This window comes from Chlorocebus sabaeus, chromosome 20, assembly GCF_047675955.1.
Source record: "Chlorocebus sabaeus isolate Y175 chromosome 20, mChlSab1.0.hap1, whole genome shotgun sequence".
NCBI classification, from domain to species: Eukaryota; Metazoa; Chordata; class Mammalia; order Primates; family Cercopithecidae; genus Chlorocebus; species Chlorocebus sabaeus.
In genome coordinates, this window is record NC_132923.1 from 51,048,217 (window position 1) to 51,065,207 (window position 16,991).

Sequence of the window (16,991 nt, forward strand, 5' to 3'; positions counted from 1 at the left end):
TCTTGCTCTGTCGCCCAGGCCAGAGTGCAGTGGCACGATCTCGGCTCACTGCAAGCTCCGCCTCCCGGGTTCACACCATTCTCCCGCCTCAGCCTCCCAAGTAGCTGGAACTACAGGTACCTGCCACCATGCCCGGCTAATTTTTTGTATTTTTAGTAGAGACCAGGTTTCACCGTGTTAGCCAGGTTGGTCTCAATCTCTCTGCCTCCCAAAGAGCTGGGATTACAGGTGTGAGCCACTGCACCCGGCCCACATATTGTACTTTTATAGGAAATATCATAAATAGGCAAATCTATACATACAGAAAGTGGATTAGTGGTTGCCTAGGGCTAGAGGGGTTAGAAAGAAATGGGGAGTGACTTCTTATGATAATGAGATTTTGGGGGGGAGTGACGAAAATGTTCTAAAATTGATTTTGGTGATGGTTGTTCAACTATGTGAATATACTAAAAATCGTCGAATTGTACACATTAAATGGGCACATAATTCATATACATGATATGTGGATATCATGTATGAATATATACGTATCGTGACTGCCACATATGTAAATGTGAATTATTCCTCAATAAGTCTGTTTTAAAAAATAGATTTGATGTGATACTTCTGAGATAAAACAGCTACTTTCGCAAAGTCTAAAATAGGGAATCCCAACTGGTTCCTCTATTTTATTAGTAAGCAACATCAAGCTGACAATTCTCAATCAACATGACATAGATAAATGACATATATAAATTGTATAAAATAGCATTTTTAAAAAGATGGGGTCTTCCTATGTTGCCCAGACTGGCCGTACTGGCCCAAGGAATTCTCCTGCCTCAGCCTCCCAAATAGCTGGGACTGTAGGCACACATCAAAAAAATAGCATTCTTCTTTCTGTAATTATTGAATAAATCCATTTTAGCATGCACATTGTAAAAAAAATGTTGCTATTTTTCCTATATGCCCTGGAAACCTCTGGATACACAAATGAGTTGCAGTGGGCAATGTTAACTTTTAAAAGCCAACATTTTGGAGCAAAATATTATTTACACATTTCAGGAAAAGCGCTAAAATAAACTAGCCTACTACCAGTGGAAATTTACACTTCCTCCTAAAAAAATAAAACAACAACATATCCTTGAAGAGAAAAATACTGAACAAATAACCAGGGAGTTCTTTCTGATTATAATAACAAGAAAATACCATATAGAAAAAGGCAACCCCTTTTCTCATACATAATGGGTTCTTTAAATATGTGCAGAAGTTTACTGTGCAAAAATTTCCTAATAGATTCATATGTTCTGTTCCCTAGAAGCTGAAAAGTATTATTAAAATCTCTCACTATACTTTGCCTTTTACTCACAAACCTTGGTTTTACTTTTGACATTTAATGCATGTTCTTTAAAATGTTATTTTCTTACAAGTGAATACATAATAGACTAACTTACTGTCTGATTAGGGCTAATTATTTTCAACTTTGGGCATACATTCTGTCACTCATTTATTGATTCATTAAATATTTATTAAGCCAGGCACAGTTATAAATGTTAATGTTACAGCAGTGAACAAAACAGACAAGGTTCATGCTGTCATGAAATTTATAGGAATTTGTATTCTAATGTGGGAAGACAATTTGAACATGAGTGATAATTCTGGTAGTGATAAGTGCTGTGAAGGAAATAAAGATTGAGTGCAGTGATTCATGCCTATAAACCCGGCACTTTGGGAGGCTGAGATGGGAGGATCACTTGAGCCCTGGAGTTCAAGACCAGCCTGGGCACCATAAAGAAACCCCCATCTCTACCAAAAAAATTTAAAAGTTTGCTGGGTGTGGTGGCTTACACCTGTGGTCCCAGCTACTTTAGAGGCTGGGGTGGGAGCATCTGCTTGAGATTGCTGAGAGGTCAGGGCTGCAGTGAGCCATGATCATGCCACTGCACTCCAGCCTAGTGACAGAGCAAGACCGTCAAAAAGAAAGAAAAGAAAAAAGAGAAAGAAAGAGGAAAGAAGGAAGGAAGGAAGGAAGGAAGGAAGGAAGGAAGGAAGGAAGGAAGGAAGGAAGGAAGGAAGGAAGGAAGGAAGGAGGGAAGGAAGGGAGGGAGGGAGGGAGAGAGGGAGGGAGGGAGGGAGGAAAGGAAAGGAAAGGAAAGGAAGAAATGAAAAGAGGGAGGGAGGGAAGGAAGGAAGGAAAAGAGAGAAAAGGGAAAGAAGGGAAGAGAAGGAGGGAGGGAAGAAGGGAAGGGAACGAAGGGGGGAAGAAGGGAAGGGAAGGAGGGAGGGAGAGAGGGAGTGAGAGAGGGAGGGAGGGAGGGAGGGAGGGAGGAAAGGAAGGAAGGAAGGAAGGAAGGAAGGAGGGAGGGAGGGAAAGAAGGAAGGGAGAAAATATGTTACTGGGATGTGGAGTGACTAGGTAAAGGGGTTACCTATTTGGCGTGATCACAGAAGTACTACCTGAGGCTGCGTTGAGACAGGCACCTAAGCATAGAGAAAGCCACCTATGTGATTATCTGAGGAAAAGAGATTTCTAAATAGAGGGAATATCTAATGCAAAGGCCCTAAGGCAGAAGGGGTCTTGATCTATTTTTTAAAAAAGGAAAGAAAAAAATGGAAAAGAGCCCTGTGTCTAGATTATAGTAAATAATTGGAAAACATGATGTCAGAGAAATGGTAGGAATCAGATCATAGGGTATTATAGACCATGATAGGAGGTTTAGTGATTATTCTCATTGCAATGGACAGTCATGTGGAAGGTTTTGAACAGAGAGAAAGGTATGATTAAAATTGTTAGTGATTATTTGGGCTATTGTGAAGAAGTGGACTATGGGGTTAAAAGTGGACCAAACCACTTATAAAGCTTTGGCAGTAGTCTAGATGAAAAATGATAGTGGCTTGGAATGAGAAAACACAGTGATAGTGAATAATGATCAGATTCAAGACATATTTTAGAGGCATAGCTGACTGAATTTGCTCCTGGTTTAGATGTTGAGAAGATGGGATAAAGTAATAAATAATAAACCCTAGATTTTAGCCTGAGCAACTGAATGGATGATCATGCCAATAAATGTGTAACAGAGCAACAAATTTGTACTTAGAGATATGTTATTTATTTCTGGCTCATGTGCTTTTTCTCACAAGCTGCTACTTACTGATTAGTGGAATGCAGTGGGGTTGGGGGGGCAGATGGCAGCAGGCAAAGAGCAAATTTAAAATCTGATTCAGTTGAATGCTTAAACTTAATCTAATCATATAAAGTAGTAGTTTCTTCAGGTGCTCAGACTTGAGTCCTTGACCTCTCTCTTTTACTCCTTTCCAACATTGAGTCTATGTGTCTTGTGATGGCAAGGATGAGGATGCCTTGGATATTGATGCAGTTGTTATTCATGCTAATTGGGACAAGGCAATCTTCCCTCACTGCCTACCCTGATGGTTTCTGGTGATGATTTTTGTGTCTAGTAATTTTCTTTCTTTTTTTTTTTTTTTTTTTTTTTTTTTTTTTTTTTTTTTTTTTGGAGAAGAGGATTCCCTTGCTGAACTGGTCTCACATCAGGTCCCACTAATTTCTATAGATGTCTCTGAGGTCTGCTGTGGTCCTTATTCAGTACTAGCCAAGGAAACCTGCTCTTCAGCCCTTATTGTAGAGCTATATATTCCTAGAGTAGTGATCACCCCGTTCCTGCCACGAACTTCCCAGTAGCTCAGGAAAATGTAACCATATGGTCTTCCTCATTTTGACTTTGTTGAGTAACCATGTTGACAGGGCTACACATCAGGTGATATCTACAGAAGATACCTTTCCAAATTCCAAATGAGTAGTTGGGAACAAAGATCTCTCTCTGACAAAACTCAGAAAGGGAAAATATGTCTCTCACTCCTCCTTTGCCTTCCCACATTCTCCTGGAGCCAAAACAAACAAACAAAACCTCTGTGCTTATCTTTACTTCCCCTATGTTGTATCCTCATCCTTCTAACATCTAGTAAAAGCCTTATGGTAATACATGGAAAGTGTCTTCTCTATCACAGGACAGCTTTGTGTGCTAGGTGCTCCAGACTCAACTTGTGAAATGTTAAAAGTTGGAAACAAGGAAAATAGAAAAATATTATTTTAAGGCATTCACCCTTTGGGCATGCAGACACCTGAGGCTGAACAGGCAAAGTCCTCATATTCAAAGAGGCAAGAAAGAAAACTATTTTACTAATTTTCAAATTTTGCCTCATTACAGTGGAGGTGGGGAAGAGTAGGGGGAAAGCAGTTTAGGATTAGGAGGAGGAATTTTGAGACTTTGGCTTTGGGTGCATAAAGTTTAAGACACGAAATAGAAATGCAGAGCTATCATTAGGTAGGGTAATCAGAAGGTCAGTGATGGAGTGAGAGCAGGTGATATAATTTAGGAATCATTAGAATACAAATCTCTCAAAACCATACCATTAAATGGAAATTAATCAGTCTACTCCTGAAAGATTTTTGGGTAAACAATGAAATTAAAGCAGAAATCAAGAAATTCTTTGAAACTAAAGAAAACCGTGATACAAGATACAAAAATCTCTGGGATACAACTAAAGCAGTGTTAAGAGGAAAGTTTATAGCACTAAATACCTACATTAAAAAGTTAGAAAAATGTCTGATTAACAGCATAACATCGCACCTAGAGGAACTAGAAAAACAGGAGCAAAACAACCCAAAAGCTGAAATAACCAAAATCAGAGCTGAACTGAACAAAATGGAGATGAGAATAAAGCATACAAAAGATCAACAAAACCAAAACTTCATTTATTAAAAAACATACAAAAGATCAACAAAACCAAAACTTCATTTATTGAAAGAATAAATAAGATTTATAGACCACTAGCTAGACTAATAAAGAAAAACAGGGAGATGATCCAAATAAACACATTCAGAAATGACAAAGGGGATATTACTATCAATACCACAGAAATACAAAAAACCTCAGAGACTGTTACGAACACTTCTCTGCACACAAACCAGAAAACCTAGAAGAAATTCATAAATTCCTGGAAACATACAATCTCCCAAGACTGAACCAGGAAGAAACTGAAACCCTGAACAGACCAATAATGAGTTCTGAAATTGAATCAGTAATTTAGAAACCTACCAACCAGAAAAAGCCTAGGATCAGATTGACAGTGTTATTCTACCAGAGATATAAAGAAGAGCTGGTACCAATCCTACTGAAACCAATCCAAAAAATTGAGTAGGAGGAATTCCTCCCTTATTTATTATATGAGGCCAGCATCATTCTGATATACAACAAAAAGAGAAGACTTCAGGTCAATATCGCTGTTGAACGTAGATGCAAAAATCTGTAACAAAATACTAGCAAACTGAATTTAGCAGCACATCAAAAAGCTAATCCATCACGATCAAGTAGGCTTTATTCCTGGGATGCAAGATTGGTTCAACATGTGCAAATTAGCAAATGTGATTCATCACATAAATAGAACTAAAAACAAAAAACATGCGATCATCTCAATAGGTGCAGAAAAAGCTTTCAATAAAATTCAACATGCCTTCATGTTAACCCTCAACAAACTTGACATTGAAAGTACATACCTCAAAATAATAACTGTCATCTATGACAAAGCCACAGCCAATGTTACACCTAATAGGCAAAAGCTGGAAGCATTCCCCTTGAGAGATGGAACTCCCACCACTCCTGCTTAATATAGTACTGGAACTATTAGTCAGAGCAATCAGACAAGAGAAAGAAATAAAAGGCATCCAAATAGGAGAAGAGGAAGTAAAACTCTTTTTGCAGATTATATGATTCTATACCTAGAAAACCCCATAGTCTCTGCTCAAAGGCTTCTAGATCTGATAAACAACTTCAGCAAAGTTTCAGAATACAAAATCAATGTACAAAAATTAATAGCATTTCTATACACCAATAACATCCCAGCTGAGAAACAAATCAAGAATTTAATGCCACTCATAATAGCCACAAAAAGAATAAAATACCTAGGAATATTTGGGAGGCAAAGGCGGATGGATCACAAGGTTAAGAGATCAAGACCATCCTGGCCAACATGGTGAAACCCCTTCTCTACTAAAAATACAAAAATTAGCTGAGCATGATGGTGCACACCTGTAGTCCTAGCTACTCAGGAGGCTGAGGCAGGAGAATCGCTTGAACCCAGCGGATGGAGGTTGCAGTGAACCATGATCGCACCACTACACTCCAGCCTGGTGACAGAGCGAGACTTCGTCTCAAAAAAAAAAAAAAAAAAAAAAAAAAAAAACCTAGGAATGCAGTAACTAGGAAGGTGAAAGAGCTCTACAATTAGAATTACAAGAAACTGCTGAAAGAAATCAGAGACAACACAAACAAATGTAAAAACATTCTATGCTTATGGATAGGAAGAATCAATATTGTTTAAATGGCCACACTTCTCAAAAGCAATTTAAAGACTCAATGCCAGTCCTATCAGATTACCAAGAACATTTTTCACAGCATTAGCAAAAGCCATTCTGAAATTCTTATGGAACCAAAAAAGAGCCCAAATAGCCAAAGCAATCCTAAGCAAAAAGAATAAGGCTGGAGGCGTCCTCCTACCTGACCTCAAACTATACTACAAGTAACTAAAACAACATTGTGCTGGTACAAAACAGTTACACAGACCGATGAAACAGATTAGAGAACCCAGAAATAAAGCCACACAACTACAACTATCTGATCTTTGACAAAGCTGATAATAACAAGCAATGGGGAAAGTTTACCCTATTCAGTAGATGATGCTGGGATTACTGGCTAGCCGTATGCAGAAGATTGAAACTGGACCCCTACCTTTTACCATATGCAAAAATCAATTTAAGAGGGATTAAATACTGAAATGTAAAACCCAAAACTATAAAAACCTTAGAAGAGAACCTAGGGAATAGTATTCTGGACATCAGCCCTTGCAAAGACTTCATGACAAAAATTCCAAAAGCAATCCCATCAAAAACAAAACTTGACAGGTGAACCTAATTAAACTAAAGAGTTTCTGCACAGCAAAAGAAACTGTCAAAAGAGTAAACAGACAACCTAAGGACAGAAGAAAATAGTTGAAAATTATGCATCCAACAAAGGTCTAATATCCAGAATCTGTAAAGAACTTAAATCAATAAGCAAAAAACGAACAACCCCATTAAAAATGGGTAAAGGACTTGAACATACACTTCTCAAAAGAGGCATACATGTGGCCATCAAGTATATGAAAAAATGCTCAATGTCACTAATCATTAGGGAAATGCAAATCAAAACCACAATGAGATACCATCTTATACCAGTCAGAATGGCTGTTATTAAAAAGTCAAAAAATAACAGATGCTGGTGAAGTTTCAGAGAAAAGCGAACACTTATACACAGCTAGTGGGAATGTAAATTAGCTCAGCTACTGTGGAAAATAGTCTGGAGATTTATCAAAGAACTTGAAAAGAACTGCCATTCGACCCAGCAATCCCATTACTGCGTATATACCCAAAGGAATATAAACTGTTCTACCATAAAGATGCATGCACATTTATCTTCAGAGCAGCACCATTCACAATAGCAAAGACATGGAATCAACCTAGATCTCCATCAACTGTGGACTGGCTTTAAAAAAATATGGTATGTATACATCATGGAATCCTATGCAGCCACAGAAAAAGAACAAGATCATGTCCTTAACAGCAACATGGATGCAGCTAGAGGCCATTATCCTAAGCAAATTCATGTGGGAACAGAAAACCAAATACCACATGTTCTCCATAAGTTGGAGCTAAACCTTGAGTGCACATGGACACAAAGAAGGGAGCAATTAACATCAGGGCCTGCTTGAGAGTGAAGGGTGGGAGGAGGGTGAGGATTGAAAAACTGCCTATCGGGTATTATGCTGATTACCTAGGTAACAAAATTATCTGTACACCAAATCCACATAACACATAATTTACCCACATAACAAACCTGCAAATGTACCCCTTGAACCTAAAATAAAAGTTAGACAAAAAAAAAAAAAAAAAAAAAACATAATAACTCTGGTTACTGTGGCATGTACCTGTACTTCCAGTAACTCAAGAGGCTGAGGTGAGTGGATTGCTTGTTCCTAGGAGTTCAAGTCCCACCTGGGCATCATAGCAAGACAGTGTCTCTAAATACATAAATAAAAGTGATATACAAAAATAAGTTCCATTCTTTTTCACCAGCAACGAGCAGTTAGATATTTTAAAATGCAATTTCCAACACAATTAGCCACAAAATTAAGTATCTAGCAATACAGCTAAACAAAATATTTGTAAAAATGGTGTGGAAAATTTTTACAATTAAAGAAATTATAATCGTTTATTAAAGAACTAAATAAATTGACAGGTATTTTATATTCACGATAGGAAAACTCAATATTATAAAATTATCAATCTTCTAAATTAGTCAGTACATTTAATACAATTTCAGTCAAAATCCTGATGGGATTTTTAATAAAACTTGATTGATAAAAAGTGATTTTAAGATTTGTGTGGAAAACCAAAGGGCCAACATTAAGACAACTTTAAAGAATAAGTTGTGCAGAGGTGGGATGCTTGTGGGGGAGGTGGAAGAGAGAACTTGACCTATCTAATATAACTTATTATTGAAGCTAGAGTAATTAAATTAGTGTCATACTCATTCACAAATAAAACAAACAGACCAATGGAAACTGAAGATAACATAGAATCAGATATAAGTATATTTTGAAACTTGATTTTTGACAAATTGATTATGCACTGCAGATCTATAAGGAAATGAACTATTTAATGTTACTTGTACAATTGGTTATCCAAATGGAAAAAAAAAAATACTCTCCCTCACACAAATGTGCACGTGCACGAACACACACAAATACATATCCTGCATAATTAAATTCCAATTTGATTAAAGGCTTAACTGTTAAAATCAAAATCTTAAAACTCTTGGGAGAACATTTAAGATAATATTTTATGACCTTATAAGGAAAGGGCAAGCAGTAAAGAGTTCTTAAGACAAAGCACTAAAAGAAACAGAAAGAAAATATTAATGACTTTGACTGCATTAAAATTGCAAACTTGTGTTAGCCCAAAGTCACAATAAACAAGGTGAGAAAATAAGATACGGGCTGGGAGAAGAGATTTGTGATATACAGAATGAAAAAATATAACTATGTATAAAAACATATACATGTAACTCAATAAGGACAGCCCAGTAGAATAATGGGCACAAGATAGGAACCAGAAATTCACATATAGATATAGATGTCCGATAACTTTATGAGTAGCTATTTATTTTTCCACGATAACCAATAACATAAATTGAAATGATAATATCATTCTGCACCCATTTTAAGTCTCATACAATCAAGCATTACAGGAAATATGGAGTAAGTGGAACTCAAACATTGCCATTGAGGATGTAAATTGGCAAAATCACTCTGGAGAACAGTTTGGCAAATACCTGATATGCTTGAAGATGCATATATCCTAAAACCCAGCAGTTCAATTCCAGAGTATGTACCCTATAAAAACTCTTTACATGAGCACATAGAGACATGTACAGGGTGTTTATTCCAGCATTGTCTGTAATAGCAAAAGAAAACCACCAAAACTTTAGCCAATGGGAAAAATACTTAAGTTGTGGTTGGATAATAACATGGAATCCTGTAGCAGTTTTTTTTTTTAAGTAAATGAATTAAAGACACACTAATTTCAAAACAAAAATGTGTTAAAAAGAAGTTTCAGGTTTGTTACATATGTTATGCACATGTACCCTAGAACTTAAAGTATAATAATAATAAAAAATAAAAAAAAAGTTTCAGGAGAACACATAAAGTATGATACTGCTTTTTAAAAATTTTTAAAGATGTAAAATAACTACACATTGTTTGGGGATACAAATGGAGGAAAATTATTAAGAAATGTGTGGGAACAATAAAATTCAAGACAATGGCTGCACCTGAGTAGGGAAAAAGGGTGATGAGTTTGGAAATTATGTGTTTAATGTGGGGCTTCAATTATATATGTGTGTATATATATGTAGATATATATATGTAGATATATATACACACACATACACATATACATTCACATATGTTGGTTCCATCTCTTAATGCAGGTGGTAGGTAAATGGGCTTTCATTGTACCCTTTAGCATCTTTACGTGTACTTAAATATTGTGTAATAGACTTCTAATAAACAGCAGAAGTTAATAACTACTAACATATTTTGAGCTCTTCATTATAAGTCTAGTTTTTCTAAACTTTCTAAACTTTACATGCATTCTCTCATTTGCTCTTAGTCTTTGAAGAGGTTCTTTTATACCTCTTTTATTAAACAGGAATCTGAGGCCTTTAAAAATTAAATAATCTACCTATGGCCATATAGGTGTTAGGTGCCAGAGCCAGAATATGAAATGGGAGCAGTCTGACTTTTAAAAGCTCACACCTTTAATCTCTGTGAAGATTAATCAGCCTCTTTTTGAAAGGCCTCATTAACTTCAAAGAATTCTTCATGCTAGTGCAACTACCATTTCTACCTCTGGATGCAGCTATAACTACAGCAATAGAGCTCAACAGCTTTGGCCTCTAAATTCAGTGATTTTCTGAAACTAGAAGAGCATTTGCTCAGGAGTACAGGGTATGAGTCATTTCCTTAGGTATCTGTTTATTCGTTCAACAAATATTTATCTAGAGCCTACATAGCACAGTGGTAAACCACAAGTTATTTCTTGTCTACATCATTTTTGCAGTTTGCCAAGCTTTTGGGACACAAATTTGAGATTTCCATTTTCATTTCCAGCGAAGGCAGGGAATGTTGTGATTAATTATTAGCCATTTTAGAACTTGCGACCTGACTTACCATGGAACTCACTTAAGCCTAACCATTGTTTACCTGAAAATTCACATGGTACCCCACCTTCATTTAAAAAAAAAAAAAAAAAAAAAGTATATCTTGAAAAATTTTAATCTACTTCTAGCTAAACAAAGGACAAATTGAAATGAAAATATTATTTTTAAGTTTTATGTGATTACCTCCTTTTTCTCTCTGTATTTCCTTCTTTTTTTCCCCACAGATCAAAGAATATCTCTTTAACTCTTTCTACTCCAGGGAGATTTTAAGATGTTCCTTGACCACGTACTAGATACCTTGAAATTTTCCTTGACCATGTACTACATGTATTTTATACTCTGTATTTCCTTTTATATGTGTGTGGAGACTTCATTGGATAGGCAGGAGTTCTGTACTTTCCACAAGATGCTGAGCTCCCAGTAGCTGATAGAAATGCTGAAATTGATGCATTTGGGTTTATACTTGTTTATTTTTGTTAAACATTTTTTACAGCCTGTGACATAGAAGGCATGGGTTAACTTTAATTACACTCTCTGTAATTAAAATGAGTATACTGAATCTAAGTAAGGTTCCACCTAGAATAATGAACAGTGTAATTACGACTGTCTTTTCCAGTTTGTGCATGTGAACTTTATAGCTAATAAGAGCTGTGCCTCTAAGTCATTGTGACCTCTTTTTAAATGATACAAACCTAATAACGTGAAAAGTAGTCCTCATTTTTACTTCTCGTCCAATCCAATCCAGTGATTATCTGATAGAAGTATTCAAATACTCCATCTCATCTTTTCTTTAATCATTTATTTCCTTTTTTATATTGAATATTTTAGGGACCTGAAGGAATTGTGGGAATTCCAGGGCAAAGAGGTCGTCCAGGAAAAAAGGTAATTTTTTACATTTTCTTATGCAGGTTTTCTTTCTTCTGATATATCCAGAGCTCCATAGACTACTGTAATGTTTTTATTTGGACTAGATAGTAAAGTAGCAAATAATTATACATGTTGCTTTAAAAGATACATTTATATAAATTAATATTTAATTTCAGTTAGGAGTACTTATTATCTTGATTATTTGAAGGCAAATTTTCCATTTTGTAGTTTGTAGAAAATCTTGGCTTTTCTTTCTTTCTCTTGTTTGCCAGAAATTCTTTTAGTAGACCATGGGCAAGAAGAAAGATAAAAGGAAAATACTATACCATTTGTGCTATTCAATAACAACTTTAGTAAAGTATTTGAGGGAAAAGAATGTAACCATAATTATTTGTTGTTAATGTGTTTTTCTAAGTTGATTTTATTTTTTCCATATACAAAGAACTTCAAATCAAGAATATTTTTATTTGCTTACTTTATATTTTACTAATAATTGGTTGTATTTATAAAATTTTAATACATTATAATGAAAATTTATATTTATATAAATATGGATCAATAGTCTATTCAAATATTGATGAAACATAAAAATGGTTTTCCCATTGGACTATGACAGTTTTGAATTATTTATTGTAATTAACTTCAAGTCACACATATTTTGATTTCCAGAATCCAATTCTAGCATTTCTGCTGATATATACCTAGTCAGTCTTTCTCAGAATTTTTAGACAGTAGATAGGGATAATAAATAATGAAGAGAAACTAATGAGGTAACGTTTAATTGCCATTCTTATCCATTAAAAATAATTTCAATATTGAAGTTTTTTTCATCATATAGAGTGTTATGTCTAAAATCAACATTAATAGTGAGACAGTGCAAGTCTTTGTATAATAACAACCTGCACCACTGGAAAAATAAAATAAAGCCTCTTAACTGTTATAAATCCCAAAAATTTCCTGTCCAGCTCTGTTCACAGTAGTTTTTCTTTGTGTCTTCTTGCTTATCAGTAATAGAACAGGTTGGTTCTCACTTAAGAAATGAAAAATAACACAGTGTTGTTTAAGAGCAGCTATATTTTGGTGCTAAAGAAAGGTTAGTTTGTCGGCCAGGTGTGGTGGCTCACACCTGTAAATCCCAGCACTTTGGGAGTCCAAGGTGGAAGGATCACTTGAGGTCAGGAGATCGAAACCAGCCTGGCCAACATGGTGAAACCCTGTCTCTACTAAAAATACAGAAAAATTAGCCAAGCGTGGTGGCGGGCGCCTGTAATCCCAGCTACTTGGGAGGCTGAGGCAGGAGAATTGCTTGAACTTGGGGGGCAGAGGTTGCAGTGAGCCAAGATCACACCACTGCACTCCAGCCTAGGTGATAGAGTGAGACTGAGTCTCAAAAAAAAACAACAACAAAAAAGAAAGGTCAGTTTGTCTAATAGAAAGCAGAAGACAATTAGTTTTCAGAAAGATGTAAAATGATGTAAAAATGTTACAGATTTTTCAAGGCGCACTCCAGGCCAGTGAGTGATGATCCTGAATGTACAGAACTGCACACTGGAGCTCTTTTTGTATTGAACAGACCTTGTTGCATTAAAATTCTCTATAGAAACAGACTTTTCAAAGACCTTATGATTTCTTATAGTAACAATACATACATGCATATTTACATACATATATAGCAAAATTCAAAAGTAAAAAAAAAAATGGTTATTTGGAATTCAGCATGAGCACCAGATACCCCCTGCTTGTTTGGTCAAAAATTTTTTTTATCTTTTTCCAAAATTACTTTTATTTTTTAAAATAACTTACGTGGTGATGACATGTTATTATTGTTAGTGGTGGTCTGTAATACTGTTAAACAAAATATTCCTCAGGAGCTATTCAGGAATAAGATATAGTTAATTAATCTAAGTATAAATTTTTTTCTTACGTTTCTCTCTTAATAATGTCATCCACAGGGTGATAAAGGACAAATAGGACCCACAGGAGAAGTTGGAAGCAGAGGTTCTCCTGGAAAAATTGGGAAAAGTGGTCCTAAGGGTGCCAGAGGAACTAGAGGTGCTGTGGTCAGTATTTGATTTGCTTCCAGAAGTGAGTCACTGTGGATGGGAAAGAAATGTATCCATGCCCTTAAAGTTTCATCCCTTGATTAGCTTTACAGAGAAGGCAATAGTTCCATTGAAAATAATCTACCTCCATGGGATGTGGAGAATTGTAAGCATTCCACAGTACTTAAATGGCTTAGTGGTTTCTGGACATGAAAAAGGAAAGAGAAAAAAAAATGAAAATGGAAATAAAATATGAAATGAGGTTTTAAAAAATAAGATTATAACTCCTAACCAAAGTAGGAAATTTTATATGGCCAGCACTTAAAATTGGGATTTAGTATCTGTATAAAACTATGCTGTCATGGTTGACAAATTGCTTTGAAAATCAGGTTTACTTGAAATGGATTTTCTTTCTCTGGTTGGAAACAAACCTGCTTTATCTGGATATTATTTTTCTAACCAATTGTGATAAATCTAACATCTAATTTTATCTTCAATCTTTCTCAGGAACTTTGCATGATGTTAGGAACAAGTATAGCATGATACTTATGAACTCATATATTAGCTGAATTATATTGCGAATATATTTAGACCTGTTCTGAAAGAGATGCAAAATATTTAAAAGATTATCTAATTGAGTCTTCTGTTTCATAAGCTTTTTTACAAAATGCATGTGTATTTCCTTTTAGTGTAGTCTCCATTTAAATGTCACAAGTACTAGACTTCACTAAGGCTTTTTAGAGATCATTGCATAATCCATTTGTTGTCTGAGGAAAGTTTGCCTCAGGCTCATTTTCGGTATTCCATTCCTTAACTGTGATCTAGGCCTTTCTTACTTTCTTTTATTTAAATTACTAGCATTTCTCTGTCTTTGACCTGTGTACAAAAACATTTTATAATGTTACTAATTTTTAAATTTGACATGTTCCCAACCTACCTTCCCAAGAGGTTTCACCAAATTTACACTCCCACCATCAACATTTCATATCACTTCTTTTGATGTTTGCCAATCTGATAAGTGAGAATGTGTATTGCATTTTTTCTTTCTATTTACACTTTCCCAATTGCACTTTTTTCTTATGGAAGTTGCCTGTTCATATATACTGCACATTGAATTGTTGCCTTTTTCTTATTGATTTGCAGTCACTCCTTATATACTTAAAAAATTAATACATTTTTGTTAAATATGTTACAAAATATATTACAAATGTTTTCCTTTCTGTAATTTATCTTTTAATTTTGTATATCCTTTGCTGTATAGATTATTTTAATTTTTATATAGTCAAACTTGTCAGTCTTTTCCCTTGTAGTTTCTGTGTTTTATTTTATTAGAAATGCCTTCCCTACCTAAAGTATCTTAAGAATATTCTTCCATATTCTTCTAATACTTTTATAACTTTATTTTTACCCTTAACTCTTTAAGACATATGGAGGTTTTTATGGATTTTTGTGGGGATTTTTTCATGTAAGGTGTAGAAGACTAATTTTATTTTTTCCAAACTTACAGACAGTTGTTCCACTTCCATTTATTGAGTGGTCAGTCTGTTTTCTGCTTTTTTGAAATGCTACTCTTACCATAAACTGAATTCTCAAATATTCATTGGTCTGTTCTTATTCTACTTTATTCTCTGAATCTAGTAGTCTCTTTCTGGGTCAATACCACGCTATTTTACTTACTGTACTATTGTGATACTTTCTGGTAGGGCAAATACTTCGTAATTCATTTTACAAGAATGTTTGGCTCTTGCTATGATCTCTTGTCTTTTTTCTGTTTTATTTTGTTTTGATCTCCTCTTTCATGTGAACTTTCAATTTCCTTCAATGCCGAATCTTTCTATAAACACCTTATGTCTTTTTATTTACTCATATCTGCTTACATATTCATCAATAAAATATTTCCTTTATCTCTGTTCTTTAATCTTTCTTGTTAAGTTTATTCGTAGTATTTTTGTTTTTTGTTTTGTTTTTGTTTTGCTTTGCTTTTGAGTTTTATTCTCAGTGTTAATATAATCCTTTTTCTGTTACATCAACTTAGTGGTGCTGTTGGTGCCATTATATTTTGATCTTATATCCACTTTAGCGAATGTAGATGATTCTCATAGGGATTCTTTAGGTAAATAATATTGCCTCCCCTTATTTGCTTGTCTGAATTGCTACATTGATTAGAACTTCTACTATAGCAGTGAATAGAAGTGATGATGAAGAAAACCTTGTCTTTTGGGCCTGTCTTTAGTGAAAATGCTTCTAATGCTTATAATGTCAAGTGTTGTTTACAGTTGTTTTTTAGATATACCATTTATTTGTTTAAATAAATTTCTTTTCGTTCTTAAATGAGAGTTTTGACCAAGAGTAGATGTTGAATTTTATCAAATCCTTTTACAGTATTTGTTTAGATAATCCCATGCTTTCTCTCCTTTGTTTGTAAATATAAGAAAATTCATTAGTAGATTTCCAAAAGTTGAATCAACCATGAGTTCCTAGGATAAATCTTAAGTATAATTATATTATTATTTTAATCCAAATGGATTTCATTTTTTAACATTTTATTTAAGAGTTTTATTTTAGCTTATTGAATTTAGTTTACCTTAAAAGTTTTGCATTTGTATTTGTAAGCAAAGTAGGCCTATTTCTTCATTCCATCGTTCTTCATTCCATCTTTTTTTTAATGTTTACTATCACTAATTGGATTTAGGTATAAGTGTTAAACAAGTCATATAAAATGGGTTGGTAAATTTTTCGTATTTTTCTGTGCTCTGTAACAGTATGGGACATAGATATTGTGTCTGTTCTTCAAAGGTTTTACAAAACTTGCTATTAAAACAATCTGAGCCGATTGTTATTTTATTAGCAGTAGATCTTTGGCTTTCTTTTCAAATTTTGTATCTTCTGGAATAAATTTTTGAAATTTTTCTTAAAAATTATTTATTTCATCTAGATTTTCATATTTAGTAAGTGAAACTTGAAATTACTATTTTCTCGTAATTAAATATTTTTCCTGTGGTTATGTCCTTCTTGTTTCTAATGTTGTTTTATCGTGTCTGCTCTTTACCGTGATCAGAGTTGACAAATATTTTGCTATTTTATTAGTCAGTTCAAAGTGTCTACTTGGTTTTTCACTCAACTTTTTAAAATGGTTTTCTGATTCGCTAATTTATGCTTTAATATTAATCTCTTCTTGAATTAAATGTCTGGCCCATTTATGTAATTTATTTAATAAATACATTATGAAGCTACCTGTTTCCTTTTGAGTGCCACTTTGGCCATATTCCCA

At 34.5% G+C, this 16,991-nt stretch overlaps 1 protein-coding gene across 1 annotated transcript in view; it reads left to right on the forward strand.

The window, feature by feature from the left end:
* The window catches only part of COL24A1 (collagen type XXIV alpha 1 chain), a 390,023-nt gene that overhangs the window by 274,418 nt on the left and 98,614 nt on the right, over nt 1-16,991 (forward strand). The window contains exons 38-39 of the mRNA XM_007978084.3: nt 11,640-11,693; nt 13,631-13,738. Coding sequence (XP_007976275.3) covers nt 11,640-11,693; nt 13,631-13,738 — 162 coding nt within the window. The remainder of the gene's footprint in view (nt 1-11,639; nt 11,694-13,630; nt 13,739-16,991) is intronic.